Consider the following 23,410-nt stretch of genomic DNA (forward strand, 5'->3'; position numbering starts at 1 on the left):
CAGTAAGGCAGATCCCTCCCCCATCTTTCATAGTAATCCTCCGCACCGAAAACTCTCCTTCCGTTAGCGGCAGAGGTTCGTAGGTATTCGGACCAGGTTCACAAAGGAGCCGATGGACATCCCCGATGTTGGTCTTGACCAGCCTTGAGTAGCGCGATGGTAGCTTGCCAGACTGTAGTGTCCAAGGCTGGCCGATGGTCGGATCATCTATCGGTGGTGAGGTTGGTGTAGGCGGTTGGGTCGGCGGACTTGGCTTGTCTGGTTGGTCGCCTGGGGACACAACCGCCTTTCGTTTTCCAACGGCCACAAGACGGGCCTGGGTTTCTACAGCGCCACTCTTCCTGGGTGGGGGTGGCATCGCTGGAAACCCGGAGGCTGAAGGCTTCGGAGATGTGGGGGGCGATTCCATCAGGGCCCGGTTAAGGTCCGTGTCCGGCTTCGCCACTGGCAAGTCAACATCTGGATCCAGCAGGGCTGTAACAGCTGGTCTCGCTGGTGTAGACTGGGGCTTGGGGCGTACAACGGAAGAAGTCGCCGCCGGTAGTTGAGCTACCGGTTTTGACCTCCCCCGGTCCGCCCCTGGCGCGTCCGTCTTCCTCCTCCTTCTCCTCCTAGGTGGCTTCCTCGCTGGTTCACCGTACACCAAGGTCACGGTTGCCCGTGGCCCGGTGTACGTGACGCGGTACTCCAATAACACTCCGTAAGAAGCAATGAGTCCCCCCAGGTGGGGGGGTAGCTCGAGAGAGCAGGCGCACACGTCCTGCTTCATCTTAGCTCAAATCGGAATGCCCAACTGAAAATAGAAGAATCGACTGAGACTGAGGACCCAGATGTTGGTCTGCTTGTGATTTATGTATAGGGGAGACAATTGTAGCTACAGCTTATACAAGTATTGTTCAGAACGGGGAGGGGGAGCAGGACAGTCCAGTGGTAAAGCTCTCGCTTGATGCGCAGTTGGTTTGGGATCGATCCCCATCGGTGGGCCCATTTGGCAATTTCTCGTTCCAGCCAGTGCACCACGACTGGTACAGTATATCAAAGGCTGTGGTATGTGCTATCCTGTTTTTGGGACGATGCATATAAAAGATCCCTTACTACTAATGGGAAAAAGTAGCGGGTTTCCTCTCTAAGACTATATGTCAAAATTACCATGTTTGACACCCAATAGCCGATGATTAATAATCAGTGTGCTCTAGTGGTGTCGTTAAACAAAACAAACAGATGTTCAGAACGGTTGTGTTAGTATAACTGTGATCTCCCGACCACCCCTGTCTTTCTGTATCTCTGTGTCTGTCTGTGTGTCTCTCTCTCTCTCTTTCTCTCTCTCTCTCTCTCTCTCTCTCTCTCTCTCTCTCTCTCTCTCTCTCTCTCTCTCTCTCTCTCTCTCTCTCTCTCTCTCTCTCTCTCTCTGTTTTTACCAATCATCAAAACAACTATATATCACATTAGATATCACATACCACTACATGTAGCTGTGATTTAAAGTGATCAGTTAAACTAAAAATACTTGCCAGGCGTTTACGCATTATATTTGTTTTCTATTTAACAGTAAGGGGCTTAATTAACTTAACTCTGCAACTTTGTGCTGTCACAGTGCAAGGTTACAGTGTTGCTTAATTAAATGTACCATGTCAGAGTTGTAATAAATAAATACAAATTAATCGACTCTAGAATAATAATTAATAAAAAATCTTGTACTGGGCAGCAAGAGAAGTTTCCTGAATAATTTTTGGCTAAATATAACATGGCCACCATTTTTGTTTCTTTGTCAGTTGCGCACGCCTGTCCTGGGCACAAGTACCGGCCTCAGCCGGTTCTTCTGTCCAGGACAGGAAAGGGTTGGGGTGGGTGAAGGAGGGACCACCTGCAGTCCGACCATAGCCAGTAACAGGCGGAAGGTGGTATGGTGCTATGTAATTTGGAATGTCCCGTAGGATTAAGCCAAAGGGAAATGGGTGTGCAATTTTGATGGTCGTTCTAAAGAATAAAAGGTAGGGAGCTACGTATAGGTTTGGATTTTAGTAGGCCGAGAGTAGCCGTAGGGCCCTTAGAAAGAGTCTGATCTCTTCCAATCATGGCATGACAGCCCAGGAGAGACTCGACGCAATTCTGCATGTATAATGTTGACTGCAAAGAATTATGGGTAAACTTAAGTGTGTTGAATGTATACGTGTACATAAAACGGTGATGTCACCAGTTAATGTGTACACATAAAACAGTGATGTCACCAGTTAATGTGTGTGACACACTCTCAAGGTCCCCTCCATAAAAATTAGTTTTTCTAGAAAATGGAATTATTAGCTAATTAATGGTATAAACGTTTATGTTTCAAAACAAAAATTAATAAAAAAAATTGTCAGAAATCTCCATTTTTTATTAAAACTTTGACATAGCACCTTTAAAGAGCTGTGCCAGACCATACACTAAAATTTCAAATTCCACAATTGAGAGCCTTCTTAATTCATTGCAATAATATTTTACACCGATATATAAATCAATAATTACAATTCAAATGCCCCATAAAAATATTTAAAAATCACTCCCATAGAATACTGTCGGAAACAACCAAGTAAAATTCTCTGTAAAAACATCTGCCTGTAAATAGCCGTGATGTCATGAAGGGAACTCGCTTCACAGAATCCTACCACAAGATGACTTGCAGTGCAAGTGAAAGTGGGACCAACAGCGACTGTCAGGCTCAATTACCATGCAATTCTTCTTTCGATGATGAATAGTGTAGTGATGACGACTGGACTAATATTTGTGCAACACAACAAATAATGCCTTGTCAGTTTGAACCTGGAACGTCAACCGAAGAACCAACCATCTGACAGACGATGATGAAAATGTTTGTGGGACGCAGCTTACTACTGAATGACAAGTTTTATTCTTGTTTTGTTCTTTAGCTTTTTGTGCAAATTATTTTGCTACACTATATGTTCTAGTACTTTTGATGTAGTAAAAAAGACGATAAATAACACTTGAATTCTACTGGTCAAGAGGACCCGATATCGGAAATTTTAAGAAATAAGCATAGCACGCCCTATTATCGCGTGGCTTATCAGAAAATGGGATTCTAAATAAAAACATTTGTCTAAACTAACAATTTTTTTGGGCTGTTTTGTTATTCATGCTTTCATGCATTTATTGAAATAAAAAGTTCCCACCCAAGTTATTAATTTCCAGTGACGTAGATACACGAAGGGAAGGAACTCTCAGTTACCACGGGTGTTGCGATTGTTAAGTATGGAGTCCAGTTATGGACTAAATGTTAATAAATGTTACTGTATCATTGATCAAGCAAGTCCTAGTGTGAATATCACCAGAATTTATCTTTTTAATGTCCCATTATCAGGCATCGAAATAAGCATTGTGTCTGGTAACCCATTTACAGGTTACCACAAAATATAGCCTGGTAACCTATAGGTTACCACAACTATATGAAATTTAGAATTGAATTCCTGTTACTGCTACTTTTAACGTGGACATTCTGAAATTGTATCGGTGCGTGCGAACATCGGTACGAGAAACGAATTCCTGAAGTAAATTTATCTAGTGGGCGCTGCTTAAACGCGGATTACCGAGATTGCTTGGAATTGCACAAGTGCACGCGAACATAGATGCAATTCCTTACAAAAAAATGAAACGCAGAAGTCCGGAATGCATTGCCTGGTTTACGTTCGGAAACAAAACTACTGTTACTTTGAAATGTTTGTCAAGAACGAAACACTGTTCTCGACTTTTCTTACATGTGGTAACCTGAACGACCGTTCTTGACTTATTTCGATGCCTGCATTATCATGGTTAAAGGTACCTAAAACCAATAACTTAAACATTCTCGTTACAAATAATCTGAACAAATCCTGGAATGCAAGATATTTTAAACTGGAACAAATCATAAACTTCAATATACAGAACAGTAACACTAGAAATTTGCTAGATATATTCTGCATGCAGTGAAGGCACAGAAACGTGTTGTCTGGCCTTACAACCTTGGTATCACGGGAGAATATAAGATATTTCTAGTGATCCACAAGATTTACATATTTTCTGTGTGCTGGTAGTGAAAACTGTTTACAAATTACACAGCATTTCGATTCCTCTAAATCAGATGCTTCTCTTTCCTTATGAGAAATTGAATTGCTTTCAATAAGGTGGATGGTCCAGGCTGGGGTGATGAAGGTCAGTTTTGTGTTCTTTCCTGTTAACATCTTTTCAGTGCTTTGTTTATTTTATTATTATTATTTTTTTAAATATAATTATCAGTACCCCTTAGTTATGTTTGTGTTCTGATTACAATTTTAAAGTAACAAATATGTTGATGCTTTTGCTCATTCTCTAAGTGATTCAGTCAACCAACAATGTGTGACGTTACAGATTTGTGTTAATATTATGTGGCCTTTATGCGCCTCCATACAAGCCGTAACACGTCATTACAAAACTTTTCGGCTGATCAGCTGACAGATCGAAATAGCAGACGACAGCTCTGGGACACAGAAAGTCTGAGAGTTAATTGGAAGGAAATAGTAAACAGTTTTGCAGAGGGGGGGGTAGAGATCAGTTACTATTTCAAGGTTTGTAAAAATGGCACATGATTTATATTTGTTTTTTAACTTAAATGAGAACGGAAAATTTCACATTGATTTGTTCGCATACTTCCTTCTGTCTATTTGCTTAAGTCAACAAACACTAGGTTGCACTTCCAAATGTTTATTCCAAAAATAGCCAAGCCCGCACTGACTAAAACAAAAACGAGTTCGTGTATACTACCAAATCAAATCCCATAGACGACCCGTAACGGCTAAAAACTGCGAGCCCGACTAAAACAGAAAGAAACGAGCTGCTCGTTTCTTATATGACTACCATCCGCACCAGTCCTCTTATGTTTGAATGACAATTGGTCAGAAATAAAATTGGTTTGACGTAACAATTTAAACAGTCACAGGACTTGTGTGTTCACTTCTCTATTTGGCACCTCGCAATGAACGGAAAAAAAATCCCATCCTCTTATGTGAATTTTGTTTGGTTTGACGTAACAAAAACAGTAATTGTGTTTTGGAAATAACAAAAAAAAAACAATTTCAGTGTGCAATTTTAAAAACAATCGGCTCAGAAATAAATAACTTGTAGTAAATTCCATAGTATTAAAAATGTGTTCTCTTTGGGAAGGTATAGTAAAAAATTGTTTTAAGGGGTTTGTAAAGTTTTGTATTTATAGTCTGTCGCATAGGGAACACCTTTATTTTTTCATACTATGGAATTTACAAGTTATTTATTTCTGAGCCGATTGTTTTCTAAGTTGCATACAAAAATAGTTTTTGTTTTTGTTTTATTTTCAAAACATTTACTTTTCTTCTTACTCTTAAATCAAACCAAACTGAAATTATTTACACAAAAAAAAACATTTTTGTAGGATGGGACGGACTAGGCTATAGATACTCACCTGTCTGAACATTAGTGTTAATCAAAATGTTCTCGAGCTGTAATGAAAAAACCAGTAAATGAACGAGAAGCAGACAACAACAAATCGAATGTTGACTGCACGAACCGTGCACGAGAAAACAAACTGACCGGAGTTGGAACCATACCGCAGTTTGGGACATTGACAATACACACTCCTAGGTCATTTTGGTGTGGATGGCGTCAGTGTGTTGTCACTTGCTTGGTGTAGCAGAAAAATTGTTGGTACAGCATCTTTTTTAAAACTCATAACACATGGTATTCCTATATCTCGCTAATTAAGCCGACAAGCCACTTCAAACGAATTGACATTAAAGTGTCAACTGTTGGTACAGTGCTCCCCAGCATTTTCTTCTATCCTGTCCATAAAAGAAGCAATGAACAATAGCGCTGGTTATCGAAAGGAGTTCCCTTCGTGACGTCACGGATCAAATCTTACAGAAATTCCCGAAATGAATTCTGCTGGTTCTGTTTTTCAGGGGAATATTTTAAAATAAAAAACATACCGGTATATAATTAATTTTTTTTTTTTTTTTTTTTTTAATTTGCTAATCATATTAAATAATATTTTTATTGATATAGCTCAATACATCATATATCTGGAACAGCACTTTAAGTGAGCTTTGTGAATTAGTCTCTAGGGTTTTAATTTTTTTTTTTTTTTTTTTTTTAATTTGCTAATCATATTAAATAATATTTTTATTGATATAGCTCAATACATCATATATCTGGAACAGCACTTTAAGTGAGCTTTGTGAATTAGTCTCTAGGGTTTTAATTGTTATTTGTGTTTTATATTTGATTATAAGGTGTTTAAAAACATCATTTTCAACAAAACAATGACTCGACTGCAATCTGTTGCGGTGTGCCAAGGATCTCTCCGTCTTCGCGATCCATGTAACAGTCCGATTGTTAATTATTTGTGTTTTATATTTGATTATAAGGTGTTTAAAAACATCATTTTCAACAAAACAATGACTCGACTGCAATCTGTTGCGGTGTGCCAAGGATCTCTCCGTCTTCGCGATCCATGTAACAGTCAGATTGTTAATTATTTGTGTTTTATATTTGATTATAAGGTGTTTAAAAACATCATTTTCAACAAAACAATGACTCGACTGCAATCTGTTGCGGTGTGCCAAGGATCTCTCCGTCTTCGCGATCCATGTAACAGTCAGATTGTTAATTATTTGTGTTTTATATTTGATTATAAGGTGTTTAAAAACATCATTTTCAACAAAACAATGACTCGACTGCAATCTGTTGCGGTGTGCCAAGGATCTCTCCGTCTTCGCGATCCATGTAACAGTCAGATTGTTAATTATTTGTGTTTTATATTTGATTATAAGGTGTTTAAAAACATCATTTTCAACAAAACAATGACTCGACTGCAATCTGTTGCGGTGTGCCAAGGATCTCTCCGTCTTCGCGATCCATGTAACAGTCAGATTGTTAATTATTTGTGTTTTATATTTGATTATAAGGTGTTTAAAAACATCATTTTCAACAAAACAATGACTCGACTGCAATCTGTTGCGGTGTGCCAAGGATCTCTCCGTCTTCGCGATCCATGTAACAGTCAGATTGTTAATTATTTGTGTTTTATATTTGATTATAAGGTGTTTAAAAGCATCATTTTCAACAAAACAATGACTTGACTGCAATCTGTTGTGGTGTGCCAAGGATCTCTCCGTCTTCGCGATCCATGTAACAGTCAGATTGTTAATTATTTGTGTTTTATATTTGATTATAAGGTGTTAAAAGCATCGTTTTCAACAAAACAATGACTCGACTGCAATCTGTTGCGGTGTGCCAAGGATCTCTCCGTCTTCGCGATCCATGTAACAGTCAGATTGTTAATTATTTGTGTTTTATATTTGATTATAAGGTGTTAAAAGCATCATTTTCAACAAAACAATGACTCGACTGCAATCTGTTGCAGTGTGCCAAGGATCTCTCCGTCTTCGCGATCCATGTAACAGTCAGATTGTTAATTATTTGTGTTTTATATTTGATTATAAGGTGTTAAAAGCATCATTTTCAACAAAACAATGACTCGACTGCAATCTGTTGCGGTGTGCCAAGGATCTCTCCGTCTTCGCGATCCATGTAACAGTCAGATTGTTAATTATTTGTGTTTTGTTTTTGACTATCAGGTGTTTAAATACATTAGTTTTAACAAAACGATGACCCAGCTGTCGTCCACTCTGTCGCGGTGTTCCAAAGATCTCGCTGGGTTCGCCATCATGTTCTTCATTGTGTTCCTGGCCTTCACCCAGCTCGGATATCTCCTGTTTGGAACTATGGTGAAAGACTTCAGTAGCTTTCAGAATGCCTTGTAAGTGTTGTGGGAACGATAGTTAACCACTGGTAATGCTACACATATATTTGTTTACTTATTTCATTCATTCATTCATCCACTTTCCAATCGTTCAATTCATCCACCCATTCCACTCATTCATCCACTCATTCCATTCACTCATTCCATTTATTCATCCACTCATTCCATTCATTCATCCACTCATTCCATTCATTCATCCACTCATTTCATTCATTCATCCACTCACTTCATTCATTCATCCACTCATTTCATTCACTCCAGTCGTTTGTCCACTTATTACAGTTATTCAGTCAATCTATTCATTCATTCATTCATTCACTTGTTCCATTCATTCACTTGTTCCATTCATTCACCCATTCCAATATTCATTCATTTTATTCATTCATGCACTCATTCCATCAATTCATTCATCCATCCATCCATTCATTCATCCCTCCATCCATTCATTCACTCCCCCACCCATCCATTCATTCATTCATTCATCCATCCATTCATTCAATTGGGGCGGGATGTAGCCCAGTGGTAAAGCATTCGCTCGATGCGCAGTCGGTCTGGGATCGATCCCCGTCGATGGACACATTGGGCTATTTCTCGCTCCAGCCAGTGCACTACGACTGGTATATCAAAGGCAGTGGTATGTGTTATCCTGTCTGTGGGATGGTGCATATAAAAGATCCTTTGCTGCTAATCGAAAAGAGTAGCCCATGAAGTGGCGACAGTGGGTTTCCTCCCTCAATATCTGTGTGGTCTGTAACCATATGCTTGACGCCATAACTGTAAATAAAATGTGTTGAGTGCATTGATAAATAAAACATTTCCTTCCTTCCTTCCATTCATTCAATCACCCATCCATCCATTCGTTCATCCATTCATTGCTCCTCCGTTCACTTTATTTCCTCCATCCATTCTCATTCAGCTTTACGCTATTCCGGATAATTCTCGGAGATTTTGACTTTGAGGAGCTGGAGGCTGCGAACCGTGTCCTCGGCCCCATGTACTTCATGCTGTACGTGTTCTTCGTGTTCTTCGTCCTCATCAACATGTTCCTCGCCATCATCAACGACACCTACACAGAGGTCAAGGTCGACATGTCACAGCAGGAGGACCAGTTCAGGATGACGGACTTCTTCAAAGAGGTAGCAATGTCAATGTTAGGTGGAAAGAGGTAGCGATGTCATTGTTAGGTGTAAAGAGGTAGCGATGTCATTGTTAGGTGTAAAGAGGTAGCGATGTCATTGTTAGGTGTAAAGAGGTAGCAATGTCATTGTTAGGTGTAAAGAGGTAGCGATGTAGAGAGGTAGTGATGTCAGTGTTGGGTGTAGAGGTTGCGATGTCAATATTGGGTCTAAAGAAGTAGCGATGTCAGTGTTAGGTGTAAAGAGGTAGCGATGCCATTGTTAGGTGTAAAGAGGTAGCGATGTCATTGTTAGGTGTAAAGAGGTAGCGATGCCAGTGTTAGGTGTAAAGAGGTAGCGATGTCAGTGTTAGGTGTAAAGAGGTAGCGATGTCATTGTTAGGTGTAAAGAGGTAGCGATGTCAGTGTTAGGTGTAAAGAGGTAGCGATGTCAATATTAGGTCTAAAGAGGTAGCGATGTCATCGTTAGGTGTAAAGAGGTAGCGATGTCATCGTTAGGTGTAAAGAGGTAGCGATGTCATCGTTAGGTGTAAAGAGGTAGCGATGTCATCGTTAGGTGTAAAGAGGTAGCGATGTCATTGTTAGGTGTAAAGAGGTAGCAATGTCATTGTTAGGTGTAAAGAGGTAGCGATGTCAATGATAGGTGTAAACATGTAGCAATGCAAGCCACGGATTTCATACTTTTATCAATTCATGCTAATAAATTATGGTATCACAAGACACTTGGTGAGTATTCTCTATATATGTTAGTTGTGATTTAGCATTTGACAGTCTTCGTTGTATTCCGCCTGAATTCATTACTGTCACTAGTATCAGGTTTATAATCAGGTTTATTCATTTGGTAATGCATTTGTGTGGGCTAAATCATTGTCCTTGTTTACAGTGTATAAGTTCAACCTGAACCCCAAAAAGTACAAATTGCATTGTTCTCAGCTGTAGATTCTTGAAAAACAATATGCAGTTAGACTAAAGGAAGGAGATGTTTTATTTAACGACGCACTCAACACATTTTATTTACGGTTATATGGCATCAGACATATGGTTAAGGACCACACAGATATATAGAGAGGAAGCCCGCTGTCGCCACATCATGAGCTTTTCGATTAGCAACAAGGGATATTTTATATGCACTATCCCACAGACAGGATAGTACATACCACAGCCTTTGTTACACCAGTTGTGGAGCACTGGCTGGGACAAGAAATAGCCCAGTGGGTCTGCCACCGGGGATCGATCCTAGACCGACCGCGCTTCAAGCAAATGCTTTACCACTGGGCTACGTCCCGCCCCCTAATAGAATGATGTCACAGCTAAGTGTGGATTAAATATTGGTATTTTAATCCTTTTGTAGTACTTTTTTTCTTCTTCTTAACTTGGGGCAGGATTTAGCTCAGTCAGCTGATTTCTCGCTTGAGGTACCTGCATCGCAGGATTGAATCACCTCTGTGGATCCATTCAGCTGATTGGTATATTTCTCAATCCAACCAGTGCACCACAACTGGTCAAAGGATGTGGTATGCACTTTCCTGTCAGTGGGAAATGTGTCTTTTGTAGAAAACCAACAGCTTTATGTCCAAAATGTATATTGCATTTGATATACAGTCAAACCTGCTTATTTGCATACCCTCGGTGCTGCTCGATTTTGTGCAATTAACCGGGTTAGTCGATTAACCGATAGAGTACCGACTTTCACTTTGTAACAGCCATCCAACTACAAAGTGGCATGGGAGACAGTCTAGCATAATGCAGTACTTCATACCGGAACTATTACAGTTAACACGTCACATGCAGTTGGATATATATAAATGTAAAAAAATATATCGATCGATATATATATAATTAGCATGACGTTTTTGTTTTAATCTGCCAGATTTAATCGGTCACATTTATTAAAAACATAACCGCCTAGGACGATTGATCTGTAATCTTTTAATTACTAACAAGGCTTCTCAACATAACGTAATTGACACAGAACAATGATTGCCCTGAACACGTCAATCGAATAGGGCCTCAATAGTTGAGTGCGCATGCGTACAAGCGCACAGGCGGTACATCTAAAAATAATAGTCGGAGAGTTACCTGTTATTGAGATGGCCTCTGATTAACAGCAATATATTGCAAACAAAACATTAGGTCTTAGGTTTATTCAACTTATTTATGTCATTCTTAAATCTTGTAGTCGGGTATTGTGATTCACCAGTAGTAACGTGCACACCATCTCATTTGCATGTCACACGTCGACTCTGTAAACGGTGATTACAGTCGGCTTGCCACACAGTGAGCTCAAACAAAACAGATTAATCGGTGATTTATTTGAGTTTTTTGCCAAAGTTTGATAGACTTTCTCAGTCATTTGTGACATTAATTTAGCACAAAAAAAAAAAACAACGTTATTTATATGTGCAAATAACCGATATATAGCCTGTAGTCTGTGCAATTAACACTGTTTTGTAGTGTTATACGGGCAAATGGTTCCGTGTTGGGTGAAAATAGTCGATTAACCGAATTATGCTATAAACCGATGTGCAAATAAGTGGAGATGACTATTATCTTGTTTCTTTCCTAGAAAACCAACAGGTTTATGTGCAAACTGTACATTGCATGTGCTATATCTTGTTTCTTTCCTAGAAAACCAACATGTTTATGTCCAAAATGTACATTGCATGTGATACATCTTGTTTGTTTCCTAGAAAACCAACCAGCTGATGAGAACATTTTGTATTATGTTTGATATCTTTTGTTTCTTTCCTAGAAAATCAACAGGTTTGTGTGCAAAATGTATATTGCATGTGGTATACTATCATGTTTGTTTCCTAGAAAACAAACAAGCAAATGACAACATTTTATATTATGTGTGATATATTTTGTTTGTTTCCTAGAATGTCTAAAATGTATATTGCTTGTGATATGTCTTGTTTGTTTCCTAGAAAACCAACAGGTTTATGTCCAAAATGTATAGTGCATGTTATATATCTTGTTTCTTTACTAGAAAACCAACCAGCTGATGATCGACAATATTTTATATTATGTGTGATATATTTTGTTTCTTTCCTAGAAAACAAACAGGTTTATGTCCAAAATGTATATTATACATGTGATATATCTTGTTTCTTTCCTAGAAAACCTACAGGTTTATGTCCAAAATGTATATTGCATGTACGTGATATATCTTGTTTCTTTCCTTTAAAGACCTACAGGTTTATGTCCCAAATGTATATTGCATGTGATATATTATCGTGTCTATTTCATAGAAAACCAACAGGTTTATGTCCCAAATGTATATTGCATGTGATATATTATCGTGTCTGTTTCATAGAAAACCAACAGGTTTATGTCCCAAATGTATATTGCATGTAATATATTATCATGTCTGTTTCATAGAAAACCAACAGGTTTATGTCCGAAATGTATATTGCATGTGATATATTATTGTGTCTCTTTCATTGAAAACCAACAGGTTTATGTCCCAAATGTATATTGCATGTGACATATTATCGTGTCTGTTTCATAGAAAACCAGCAGGTTTATGTCCCAAATGTATATTGCATATGATATATTATCATGTCTGTTTCTTAGAAAACCAACAAGTTGATGACGGTACTGCACCTGACCAGTGACAAGGGCCATGGTGAGAAGAAACTCGTCAGAATGGACGAGTGGATCAAAATACTTAAGGGGTATGAAACTGATAAACTTGTGGCCGTAATAAAGGTTGAGCTGACAAACTGTACCCTTGTAATGTCGTAAACTTGTATCCTTAAAGTCGCATACACTAGTTTTTAAACACTATGATGTATTTTTCACTATTAGAGCCATTTTTATACGTTGATTTTATACGTTTTATACATTTATACGTTGAACACATCGATTTTGAATCATCGGCTATTGGATGTGAAACATTTGGGAATTCTGACATAGTCTTAGACAGGAAACCCACTACGTTTTTCCATTAGTAGCAAGGGATCTTTTATATGCACCATCCCACAGACAGGATAGCATATACCACAGCCTTTGATATACCAGTCGTAGTGCACTGGCTGGAAAGTGAAATTGCCCAGTGGGCCCACCGATGGGGATCGATCCCAGACTGACTGCGCATCAAGTGAGCATTTTACCACGGGGCTACATCCCGCCGCCTTCCCTATTTCAACTTGAGACTCTTGTTTGACTTTGTTGTAACTTTATCAAAATGTGTTACAGGTTTCAAATGTGTCACGAATTACCAAATGTTTGACATCCATTAGCCAATGATTAATAAATCAATGTGCTCTAGTGGTGTCATTAAACAAAACAAACTTCTTCTTTTTTGGATCTCTAATAAAGTTGTAACTTATAAGTGTGTACACAGAATAATAAGGCATGGCTAATTAATTTGTTCCCTTCAGGTTGTAATTAATAAAGATGCACTCTTAACCTTTAGACTACTGGATTAATTTTTGACAAAAACTACGTTGAATGGGTACAAGTTTATAATTTTTACTCACATATATTCACTTGAATAATTTATAAATACATAAAATAAAGTTCATATTTGAATTGGTAAGTATTATTTTCGTGGGTTTTTATAATTTTTATGATATTTTAGATCAGTTAATGTTGACTAAATTTAGACAGAAAATCGCGTTTACTTATCAAAATTTGTGGCCAGCTATCCAGTATTTATGTCTATTATTCCCAATAATTGGTTTTCTGACCAGAATTTTTTTTTTAAACTGAACTACGACTTGTATCCCAATATTTGGTGTTTTCGTTGTTGGTAAAACGATCAAATTTATTATCAAATTAGTTGTCACAATCAACTATCGATCCCTAAAAATGATCTCGACATGCCGCCATATCCAAGGTATGGATATTTAAAAATATTTAAAGAAACAGGAAGTTGACTTGTCTTCCATTTCCTGTTATTAAATTGCTTCTGGTGAGTGTCGTGTGCAAAACAGCAGGAAATATTAATTGGGGAATGTATTGTATATAGTGTACAGTATGTCGACTGGTGTGACGTCGGGCGAGATATCTCGCCTGCAGTAGTCAGAAGGATAATACACATGTAAAGTTGTGACTAAAAAAACCCAATTGTACCATATATTCTTGAATACGAACTCTTCATAAAATGTTGTAACTGACAAAAATTAACCTGAAATAATATACGATAAATACTTGGAATAGAATCCTGCCTTTAATTGAAGTCTGCTTTCTCAGGGCTAGTTCTGGATCCACAGAACATTTCGTCAAATGATCTATTAAACTTAAAACAATGGCAGAAACCTACATGTAGTTATATTGTAACAAAATATCAATTACTATATGCAATTATTTCGTCAAATTATCTATTAAACTTGAAACAATGGCAGAAACCTAGTTATATTGTAACAAAATATCAATTACTATATGAAATTATTTCGCCAAATTATCGATTAAACTTGAAACAATGGCAGAAACCTAGTTATATTGTAACAAAATATCAATACTATAGGAAATTATTTCGTCAAATTACCTATTAAACTTGAAACAATGGCAGAAACCTAGTTATATTGTAACAAAATATCAATTACTATATGAAATTATTTCGTCAAATTACCTATTAAACTTGAAACAATGGCAGAAACCTAGTTATATTGTAACAAAATATCAATTACTATATGAAATTATTTCGCCAAATTATCTATTAAACTTGAAACAATGGCAGAAACCTAGTTATATTGTAACAAAATATCAATTACTATATGAAATTATTTCGCCAAATTACCTATTAAACTTAAAACAATGGCAGAAACCTAGTTATATTGTAACAAAATATCAATTACTATATGAAATTATTTCGTCAAATTAAAATAAAATTCGCCAATTGTTTTAGAAATTCGTAATTGGCGAGTGCCGGAGATGGACTTGCTTCTATAAGTTTATGCTGAATTGTAGCTTTGTCATAGTTAATGACCATGTTCAGGGCTAGCTCTGGGTGAGCAGAAAATTTCGCCAAATCAGTATTTTAAACTTCAAAAATTGCAAAAAACCAGTTATTTTGTAATAACGTAACATCTGTTATGTGAAATTTATTCGCCAAATTCCAAATAAAATTTGCCAATTGTTTCTGAAATTCACAACTGGCGAATTTGGCGAGTGATAGAGCTAGTCCTGATGTTATACTGTTGCAAAACTTAAAAGCTTACAAACACATGCAGGCTTTCTGCCAGAGGGTAAAATGGATTTGGCACCATACCCAAATTTTCATTTTTTTAAGTTAACATTTTGACAAAATTAATGACTCTTATCATTATTGTATGATTTTCTTAAGCCTAACCCTAAATGTAACCCATTTTCTTTGTGGAGGAGGCCCCCCATAGCCCCTGTTGACTGTGGTTGCATTCAATTCCATAGCGCCATACCCAAAAATTTCTTTCTGGCAGAAACACTCACATGCTGAGAACAGGAAAGGAGAAAATTATTTCATTTCTCTGTAAGATGAGAGGTTTCCATATGTACAAAAACTTTTGGAAGCCTACACTAAAAGAAGTTTGTTTTGTTTAACGACACCACTCGAGCACATTAATTAATCATCGGCTATTGGATGTCAAACATTTGGTAATTCTGACACGTAGTCCTCGGAGGATAACCTGCAGTATTTTTCGTGATTCAGCAAGGATTCTTTTATATGCACCGTCCCACAGACAGGATAGCATGCACATACCACAGCCTTTGTTATACCAGTAGTGATGCACTGGCTGGGACGAGAAATAGGGGATCGATCCCAAACCAACCGCTCATCAAGCGCTTTACGACTAGGCTACATCCTGCCTCCTACACTAGAATATGACCTTATAATAAGACTGTTAATAAAAAAATGCATGCCAAAAATATAGAAGTCGACCTTCAATAGAAGCCAGTCTAAGAGCGTCACTAAAAAATATAGAAGTCTAGTGTTGTATTTTCAAGGATTTACTGTATCTTATGAAAATCAGAGGGGTGGGATGTAGCCTAGTGGTAAAACATTTGCTTGATATGTGATCAGTTTGGGGTCGATCCCTCAGGCCGACCAACTTTCCAGAATTTTCCGAAAAATCCGGAATTTTCATCACGTACTTGGAATTCCGGAATTGATGCCAAATATCCAGACATTTTTTCAAATTCACACAAAGCAACTACATCGTATTACATTCTTAGAATTAAATGTCTTTATCACTCGTTTCAACCTGAGCTCCGTTTTGTCTAGGCTTGTGCCATTACCAAAACCGCGGGCGTGTCTATTGTCAACAGCCGACCAATCAAAATGTCGAGTAAACTGAAGCCATATACAAAAATTTGCATGCATCTATGCAAGTTTGTCACCATGGATGAAAGCATGAATATATAACAAGAACGCTACAATCGTACAAAAACAAACAAACCCGAAACGACAATTGTCTTCTTTCCATTGGTTTTCACATGCAGTAATAAATAATATTTAGCCACCATTATTCTATTATATGACGCATCCATGACATCAATATACCTACCGATATTATTTTATTCAAGTAAGATAAATACTAACGCGACTTTTTTTTTTGTACGCTGGCTTCCAAAAGGTGTTACTGTAGGAGTAATGTAATTTAAATGTAATGCAAAACGGCAGCCAGTCTTAATTTTTCATCCCTGAACCAGTTCGCTATAAATCAGTTCGACCCAACTACATGCATATGATGAAATAGTGCATGTGTGGCAATATACCTACACAAAAATAACATTGGTCACAAGTTTGTCACTTTATCGATAATCTGTAGGTGGGAGTCTTAAACTGTAATACAATATTTGCTAATAAAGTGGGGTTTTGTGTGAAGTTCTCGATGATTTTTGGTGCGTGTGTAGGTGTGGGTGTGGGTGTCTTTATATGAGGAAGTTCCAATTCGCATATAAATAATTATATACTTACTTGCATTGTCATTTTGCAAATATATGTCAAACATTACATTTTTCGCACTCTTTAAAATTACTTTTATGAAAATGACATTTTCGCACGCTTTAAATTATTGTTTTGAAAAGGGCGTTCGCGCTCATAAAAAAGGAAATAATAGAAAATTCCGGAAAAATATTTCCATTAGGTTGGTCGCCTTGATCCCTGTTGGTAGGCCCATTGGGATATTTCTCGTTCCAGTCAGTGCATCATGACTGGTATATCGAAGGCTGTGGTATGTGTTATGCCTGTTTGTGGGATAGTGCATATAACCGATATGTCAAAATTACCAAATATTTGACATCCAATAGCCGATGATAAATCAATGTGCTCTAGAGGTATCATTAAACAAAAACAAACTTTAACTTTATAAATGTGAACACTTTATAAAGTTAGTCCTAGTAAACAAATACATGTACAATTAATAAGGCAAATAATAAACCATGTTTACCAAAAAAGGTATTATTTCCTGAATTTTATATGGTTTGATATACCCTCCTCCACCTCCATTTCGCAACACACACCTCCCTCCAAACTACTCAAAACAATTTTATATGGTTTGATATACCCTCCTCCACCTCCATTTCGCAACACACACCTCCCTCCAAACTACTCAAAACAATTTTATATGGTTTGATATACCCTCCTCCACCTCCATTTCGCAACACACACCTCCCTCCAAACTAAAAATAATTTTATATGGTTTGATATACCCTCCTCCACCTCCATTTCGCAACACACACCTCCCTCCAAACTACTCAAAACAATTTTTCAAAATAAAATAAAGCTTGAAATGCTCAATCTCATAATCCCATGTTTTGATTTTGTGAAACATTCTTTTCCTTTATTATTTTTAGTATTTTTGTATTAGAGCTTTCACTGTCTAACTAGATGGGACAAGGTTTTGTGTCTGTCTGTCTGTCCATTTCATCAACATATAATTTTCTGGACCTATTTTTGTCTGCATTAATTCACACATATGGTATTGAGTTAAAAATTGTGTATATATATGTAGCTTTATCATGTACAGTTCTAGATCACTTTCACTTTCATGGGGTTTACCCATTTTTGACAGACTTATAGGTGAAGGGAACTCATTTAACGTACCCATATCCTGAAGGTTCAGGCACACCCACCCCGGACATAGTCTCAGATATCGCCAGTTCCGGGGCGGGGAGTATAGTCAGAACAAGTTTGACTTTCATGGGAATTCATTCAAGGGGCATATAACTGTCAAAAATGGAATTTATCCATGTTTGACAGAGTTATTGCCCTTGAAACTAGGGCCCAGTAGGGGATGTTTTATATATATATATATATATATATATACACACACACACACACACACACACACACGCCCATCTTGGATAGGTCATATTATGGTTTGGCATTCTCTATCCATACGTCTGTCTGAGACATTTCATTTCCAGAACTTTTTTTTTTTTTATCAATGCATACAGGATCATCTGACCTTGCATGCAAGTACAACCTGGGATGGGAGTATAATATATGTATATATGTTGAGTACCATAACTAGGTCGCTGCGACCTACTTTTGACAGGCATGTCATATTACCTAACCCTAATCCTAACCCTGACTTCAGATAGCAGTATGTCGAGTATCATAACTACATGTAGGTCACTGTGACCTACTTTTAACAGACATGTCATGTACATCTCCCTAACCCTAAACCTAATCCTGACTTGGGATGGCAGTATGTTGCAAGCCATAACTAGGTCACTGCGACCCACTTTTGACAGGCATGTCATGTACTTGGCCATCATCCTAACCCTAATCTTAATCCTAACTTGGGATGGCAGTATGTTGCATACCATAAGTTGGTCACTGTGATATACTTTTGACAGGCATGTTGTACATAACCCTAACCCTGACTTGAGATGGTTCTTTGTTGCATACTATAACTAGGTCACTGCGATCTACTTTTGACAGGCATATCATGTACCTCATTGGTATTGTTTTTGTGTTTTTTTAGGTTCGGCTATGCCGACGTAGAAATACAGGAAATGTTTGAGAGGTTTAACTATGATGGAAGTCGGCTTCTCGACATTGATGAACAGAACGCCATGAAGAAGGATCTTGATAAAAACAGAAAGGTGAGGTCTGGGCCAGAACATTTACACATACATGCAGGGACGTCAAGTAATTGTCACCATGTTAACATGGACATGAAATAATTGTCATCAACTATTAACAGGGAAACGTTAAAAAAAAAAAAAAAATTAATGACACCACTAGAGCACATTGATTTATTAATCATCGGTTATTGGATGTCAAATATATGGTCATTTTGACACAGTCATAGAGAGGAAACCTGCTACATTTTTTTTCATTTGTAGCAAGGGATCTTTTATATGCATCTTCCCACAGACAGGATAGCACACACCACAGCCTTTGATATACCAGTCGTGGTGCACTAGCTGGAACAAAAAATAGTCCAATGGGCCCATCGACGGGGATCGATCCCAAACTGACCGCACATCAAGCAAGCGCTTTACCACTGGGCTACGTTCCGCCCCTATTAACAGGAACATCAAATAATTGTCATCAACAAGGACGTTAAATAATTGTCATCAACTTTGTTGACAGGGACATCAAATGGGAAGTAAACTATGGCCTGCTGTTATGTTTTTAAAATAGCAGGTCAGGGTTTCTACCAGAGGGTGAAATGGGTATGGCACCATACCCAAAACATTTAGCAAATTTGTTTTTTTATGTTGACCTTTTGAAAAAATAATCACTCTTTATCATTACTGTATGATTTTCTTAAACCTAACCCTAAACTTAACCCATTTTGTTTCTGGGGGAGGACCCCCCCCCCCCCCCCCTTACTTACTGTTGACTGTGATTCAGTTCCACAACACATTCAATTCCATAGCACCATACCCAAAAAATTCTTTCTGGCAGAAACACTGCAGGCATAATTGTACAGGCTCCCATTTTTTTTTAATTATTTTTATTTATTTATTGGGGGGGGGGGGGGCAGTTGCAGGCTGATTTTTTTTACCGAATTAAATGAAAATGTCTGAATCTGGATAACAAAATTTTATGGAGAAGGCATATAGTAAGTTGTATAACTTGTGCCTAATCCATTTGTTCTTTTAAAAGCAATAAACGTTGTTGTTGTTGTTTTTAAAATTCATATTGGCATTACTGCCAAAGAGTTATATACATAGGCGTACGTGCTCCCATTTTTGTAGGGGGTGCAGGGCGGCTTTTGCCCGAATTAAACGAAAATGCCAGAATCTGCATAACAACATGCATTCATATTAGCATTACTGCCGAACATCTATATACACGTACGGTTGCAAACAAATCACTGCACATTTGTTCATGGATTGCAACTAGTTTTGAGGGTAGAATGATGGAAATTCATAATAAAAAGGTCTTGGGTCAGCACGTTTTTACACAAATATCTGTATAATTTTTGCCCACATTTGAGGTTTTGCTCCAGTACTGGGGGGTGGGGGTGGGCAGTTGTTTCCCCACGTTTTGTACACTTATGATAGCAGGCCTAAAGAAATATGACATGCTAAGACAAAAATATGGCTGGCTGCAAATAAGATAACATTGGGTGTGGGGAGGGTTTGGGATATTGTTAGTTTAGAGCATTATAGAAACATAATACAGTTGAATCCCATTGGCTCGAATCATGTTGGTGCTGTAGAGAAAGTTCGACCGAACCATTCAATTAACATTGGAAATTTCCGTAACATCAGTTAGAAAGTTAAATTAGATACAAATTATGTAATAAATATAAGTCCACTGAAATAAAATAAATAAATAAATGGCAAATTCATAATCTGTATTTACATAAATTTATTACTAAACAATTTAAATATTTCAACAACAAAAAACCCAGCACTGTAGTCGTGTTCAAAGTATGCTTTATGCGGTTTGTGCACTAATTGTTTGATTGGTATCACGGTTCCTCTCAGTTATCGTAACACGAGCTGTACTTGAAAGATCATTACCAATTGCCACTTAACAAACAACATGACAAGTGTGGTAACGAAAGGATTGCATGGCTATTGTTGCAATTCCCCAATTCATCTATAGTTCGTTCTGCCTAAATAATTAATCCGAAGGTTGTAGTAACCAACTGCGCAAGGGCAGCAATTGTTGGTCCTGTTTGGTGGTTTACCATTTGATATTTGATGGATCACCAGTTCGAGGGAAATATAGCTATTAACACAGACGGGACTGGTAATTTAGTTCGAGCGAAGGCTTATAGTCGACCCTGGACGTGTTCGACCCATCAGCAGTTAATATAAGGGCTTACCAAACAAAAAACTTGGGACTTCATTTTTGGTTCGAGCGTTGTGGTGTGTTCGACCCTTCTGAGGTCGAGCCAATGAGATTCTGCTGTATTTTATAAAATGTGATAGAATCACTAGCTAAATAGCGGATGAGATAATCATATATACATCTGTCTCTTGACAAAAGACCTGCAATTTTTTTTACATTTGTTAACCAATAGTCAATGATTAATAAATCGGTGTGCTCTAGCGGTGTTGTTAAAACATTCATTTCATTCATTTATACTTTGTTTCGTACTTAATTAAGGTTCAAGCACGCTGTCCTAGGCACACACACACCTCAGCTATCTGGGCTCTCAGTCCAGGACAGTGAGTTAATGATTAGATTAGTGAGAGAGAAGTGGGTGTAGTGGACTTACACCTACCAACTGAGTCGTTAAAACTCACTCTAGGTGGGAGCCGGTACCAAGCTGCGAACCCTGTACCTACCAGCCTACCAGGTCCGATGGCTTAACCACGACACCACCGAGGCTGGCGTCGTTAAACAAATCAAACTTTTTACTGTCTTGTTTCCAGAAATCCGTGAAGAAAGATATGAAGGTAGCAGATAAGGTTCAGGGTAAGGCACCGGGAGAGGAAGGCGGTAGTAGCGATAGCGATGAAGGCGGTATAGCGAGGACAACAGGCGGGGCCGGCGTCACATACGATGACCTGGTGATGCTGTCGAAACGCGTCGACAGAATAGAAAGCACCATTCTCTGTCAGCTCGAGGCTGTGCTCACCAAACTCTCGCAGATTGAGTCTAGCAGGCTAACGCGAAGGGTAAGTATAGGGGAGGGAAGAAAAACAATAAATTTCACAAAGCATTGTAAGCCCAGTTTTGCATATAAATGTAAATTTATGACTAGTCCGTCCCATCCTCCTACAATTTTTTTTGTTGTTGTTTTGGAAATAGTTTTAGTTTGTTTTGATGTAAGCAGAAAAGTAAAATTGTTTTGGAAATATACTCTTCAAAAGAAGAAACGCAAAACCACATTGTCGTAACATTTGGAGAATTGATTTAATTATTGAATGGTGAGTCCGATAATTACCAAATGTTGCAGGATTGTTCACAATTCACTCTAGTCCATTGTGAGTAAGTGATAGGACACACCACCAAGGTCAAGGTCATCTGGAGTCAATACCGGGTGTGGCCTCTGCGTGTGTTGACAACTGCCTGGCACCGCCTGCCCATTGAAGCAACCAGAGTACGGATGACGTCCCGGGGGATGGTGGCCCACTCGGCCTGCAAGGCTGCTGCCAGCTCGGGCAGGGTCTGGGGCTGTGGTTGTCGCTGTCGGAGGCGTCGGTCCAACTCGTCCCATAGATGCTCAATTGGGTTCAAATCCGGTGATATCGATGGCCAAGGAAGGACATTAATGTTGTTGTTCTGTAGGTAAGCCGTTGTGAGACGTGCTGTGTGAGGCCTGGCGTTGTCATGTTGGAACACTGCGTTGGCGTTGGCCATAACTGGAACGATGTGTGGCCGGAGGATCTGGTCAATGTAGCCCTGTGCATTCAGGTTGCCCTGCACGTGGACCAGGTCAGTTCTGCCAGTGTGTGAGATGGCTGCCCACACCATGACATTACCCCCGCCGAATCTGTCCACTTCCTGCACGCAGTTTGCCGCATAACGTTCACCACGACGCCTATACACGCAACATCTTCCATCATGACGTCGGAGCAGAAATCGGGACTCGTCACTGAACCACACCTGTCTCCATCGCAGTTGAGGCCATTGTCGATGAATCTGGCACCACTGCAGTCGGAGTCGACGGTGTTGTGGTGTTAAGATGACACCTCGAACTGGACGTCTGGCACGAATTCCTACCTCACGTAGGCGGTTCCGTACGGTCTGGTCGGATATCCTGCACAAACCTGGTATTGCTGCTGCTGTGGAGGTGGCAGTAGTCAATCGTTCCCGAAGGTGGCGTACCCGGATGTAGCGGTCCTGCCCGGGGGTAGTGACCCGTGGTCGACCGGATCTAGGGAGGTCACGTGTTGATCCATGTTGCTGGTAACGGTCCCACAGTCTGGAGATGGTGCTTGGGGATACATGGAATGCCCTGGCAACGGCTGTTCTGGATTCGCCTGCGTCTAGTCGGCCGATGGCATTGTTTCTCTGCGGTTCACTGAGACGTGGCATGTCCTGGATTGTCAACTGTCGGCCAGATACAGAGGCCAGGCAAGCGAACACCCTGCACTTTTATACTGTCGGTGTTCATGTTGCACGT

General features: G+C 38.8%; 1 protein-coding gene across 1 annotated transcript in view; it reads left to right on the forward strand.

The window, feature by feature from the left end:
* Positions 1 to 23,410, forward strand: part of LOC121387460 (polycystic kidney disease 2-like 1 protein) — a 64,415-nt gene that overhangs the window by 25,711 nt on the left and 15,294 nt on the right. Inside the window, exons 8-12 of the mRNA XM_041518581.1 lie at positions 7,617 to 7,798; positions 8,718 to 8,937; positions 12,513 to 12,613; positions 18,854 to 18,974; positions 21,714 to 21,959. Coding sequence (XP_041374515.1) covers positions 7,617 to 7,798; positions 8,718 to 8,937; positions 12,513 to 12,613; positions 18,854 to 18,974; positions 21,714 to 21,959 — 870 coding nt within the window. The remainder of the gene's footprint in view (positions 1 to 7,616; positions 7,799 to 8,717; positions 8,938 to 12,512; positions 12,614 to 18,853; positions 18,975 to 21,713; positions 21,960 to 23,410) is intronic.

The sequence above is a fragment of the Gigantopelta aegis genome, chromosome 13, assembly GCF_016097555.1.
Source record: "Gigantopelta aegis isolate Gae_Host chromosome 13, Gae_host_genome, whole genome shotgun sequence".
Lineage (NCBI taxonomy): Eukaryota > Metazoa > Mollusca > Gastropoda > Neomphalida > Peltospiridae > Gigantopelta > Gigantopelta aegis.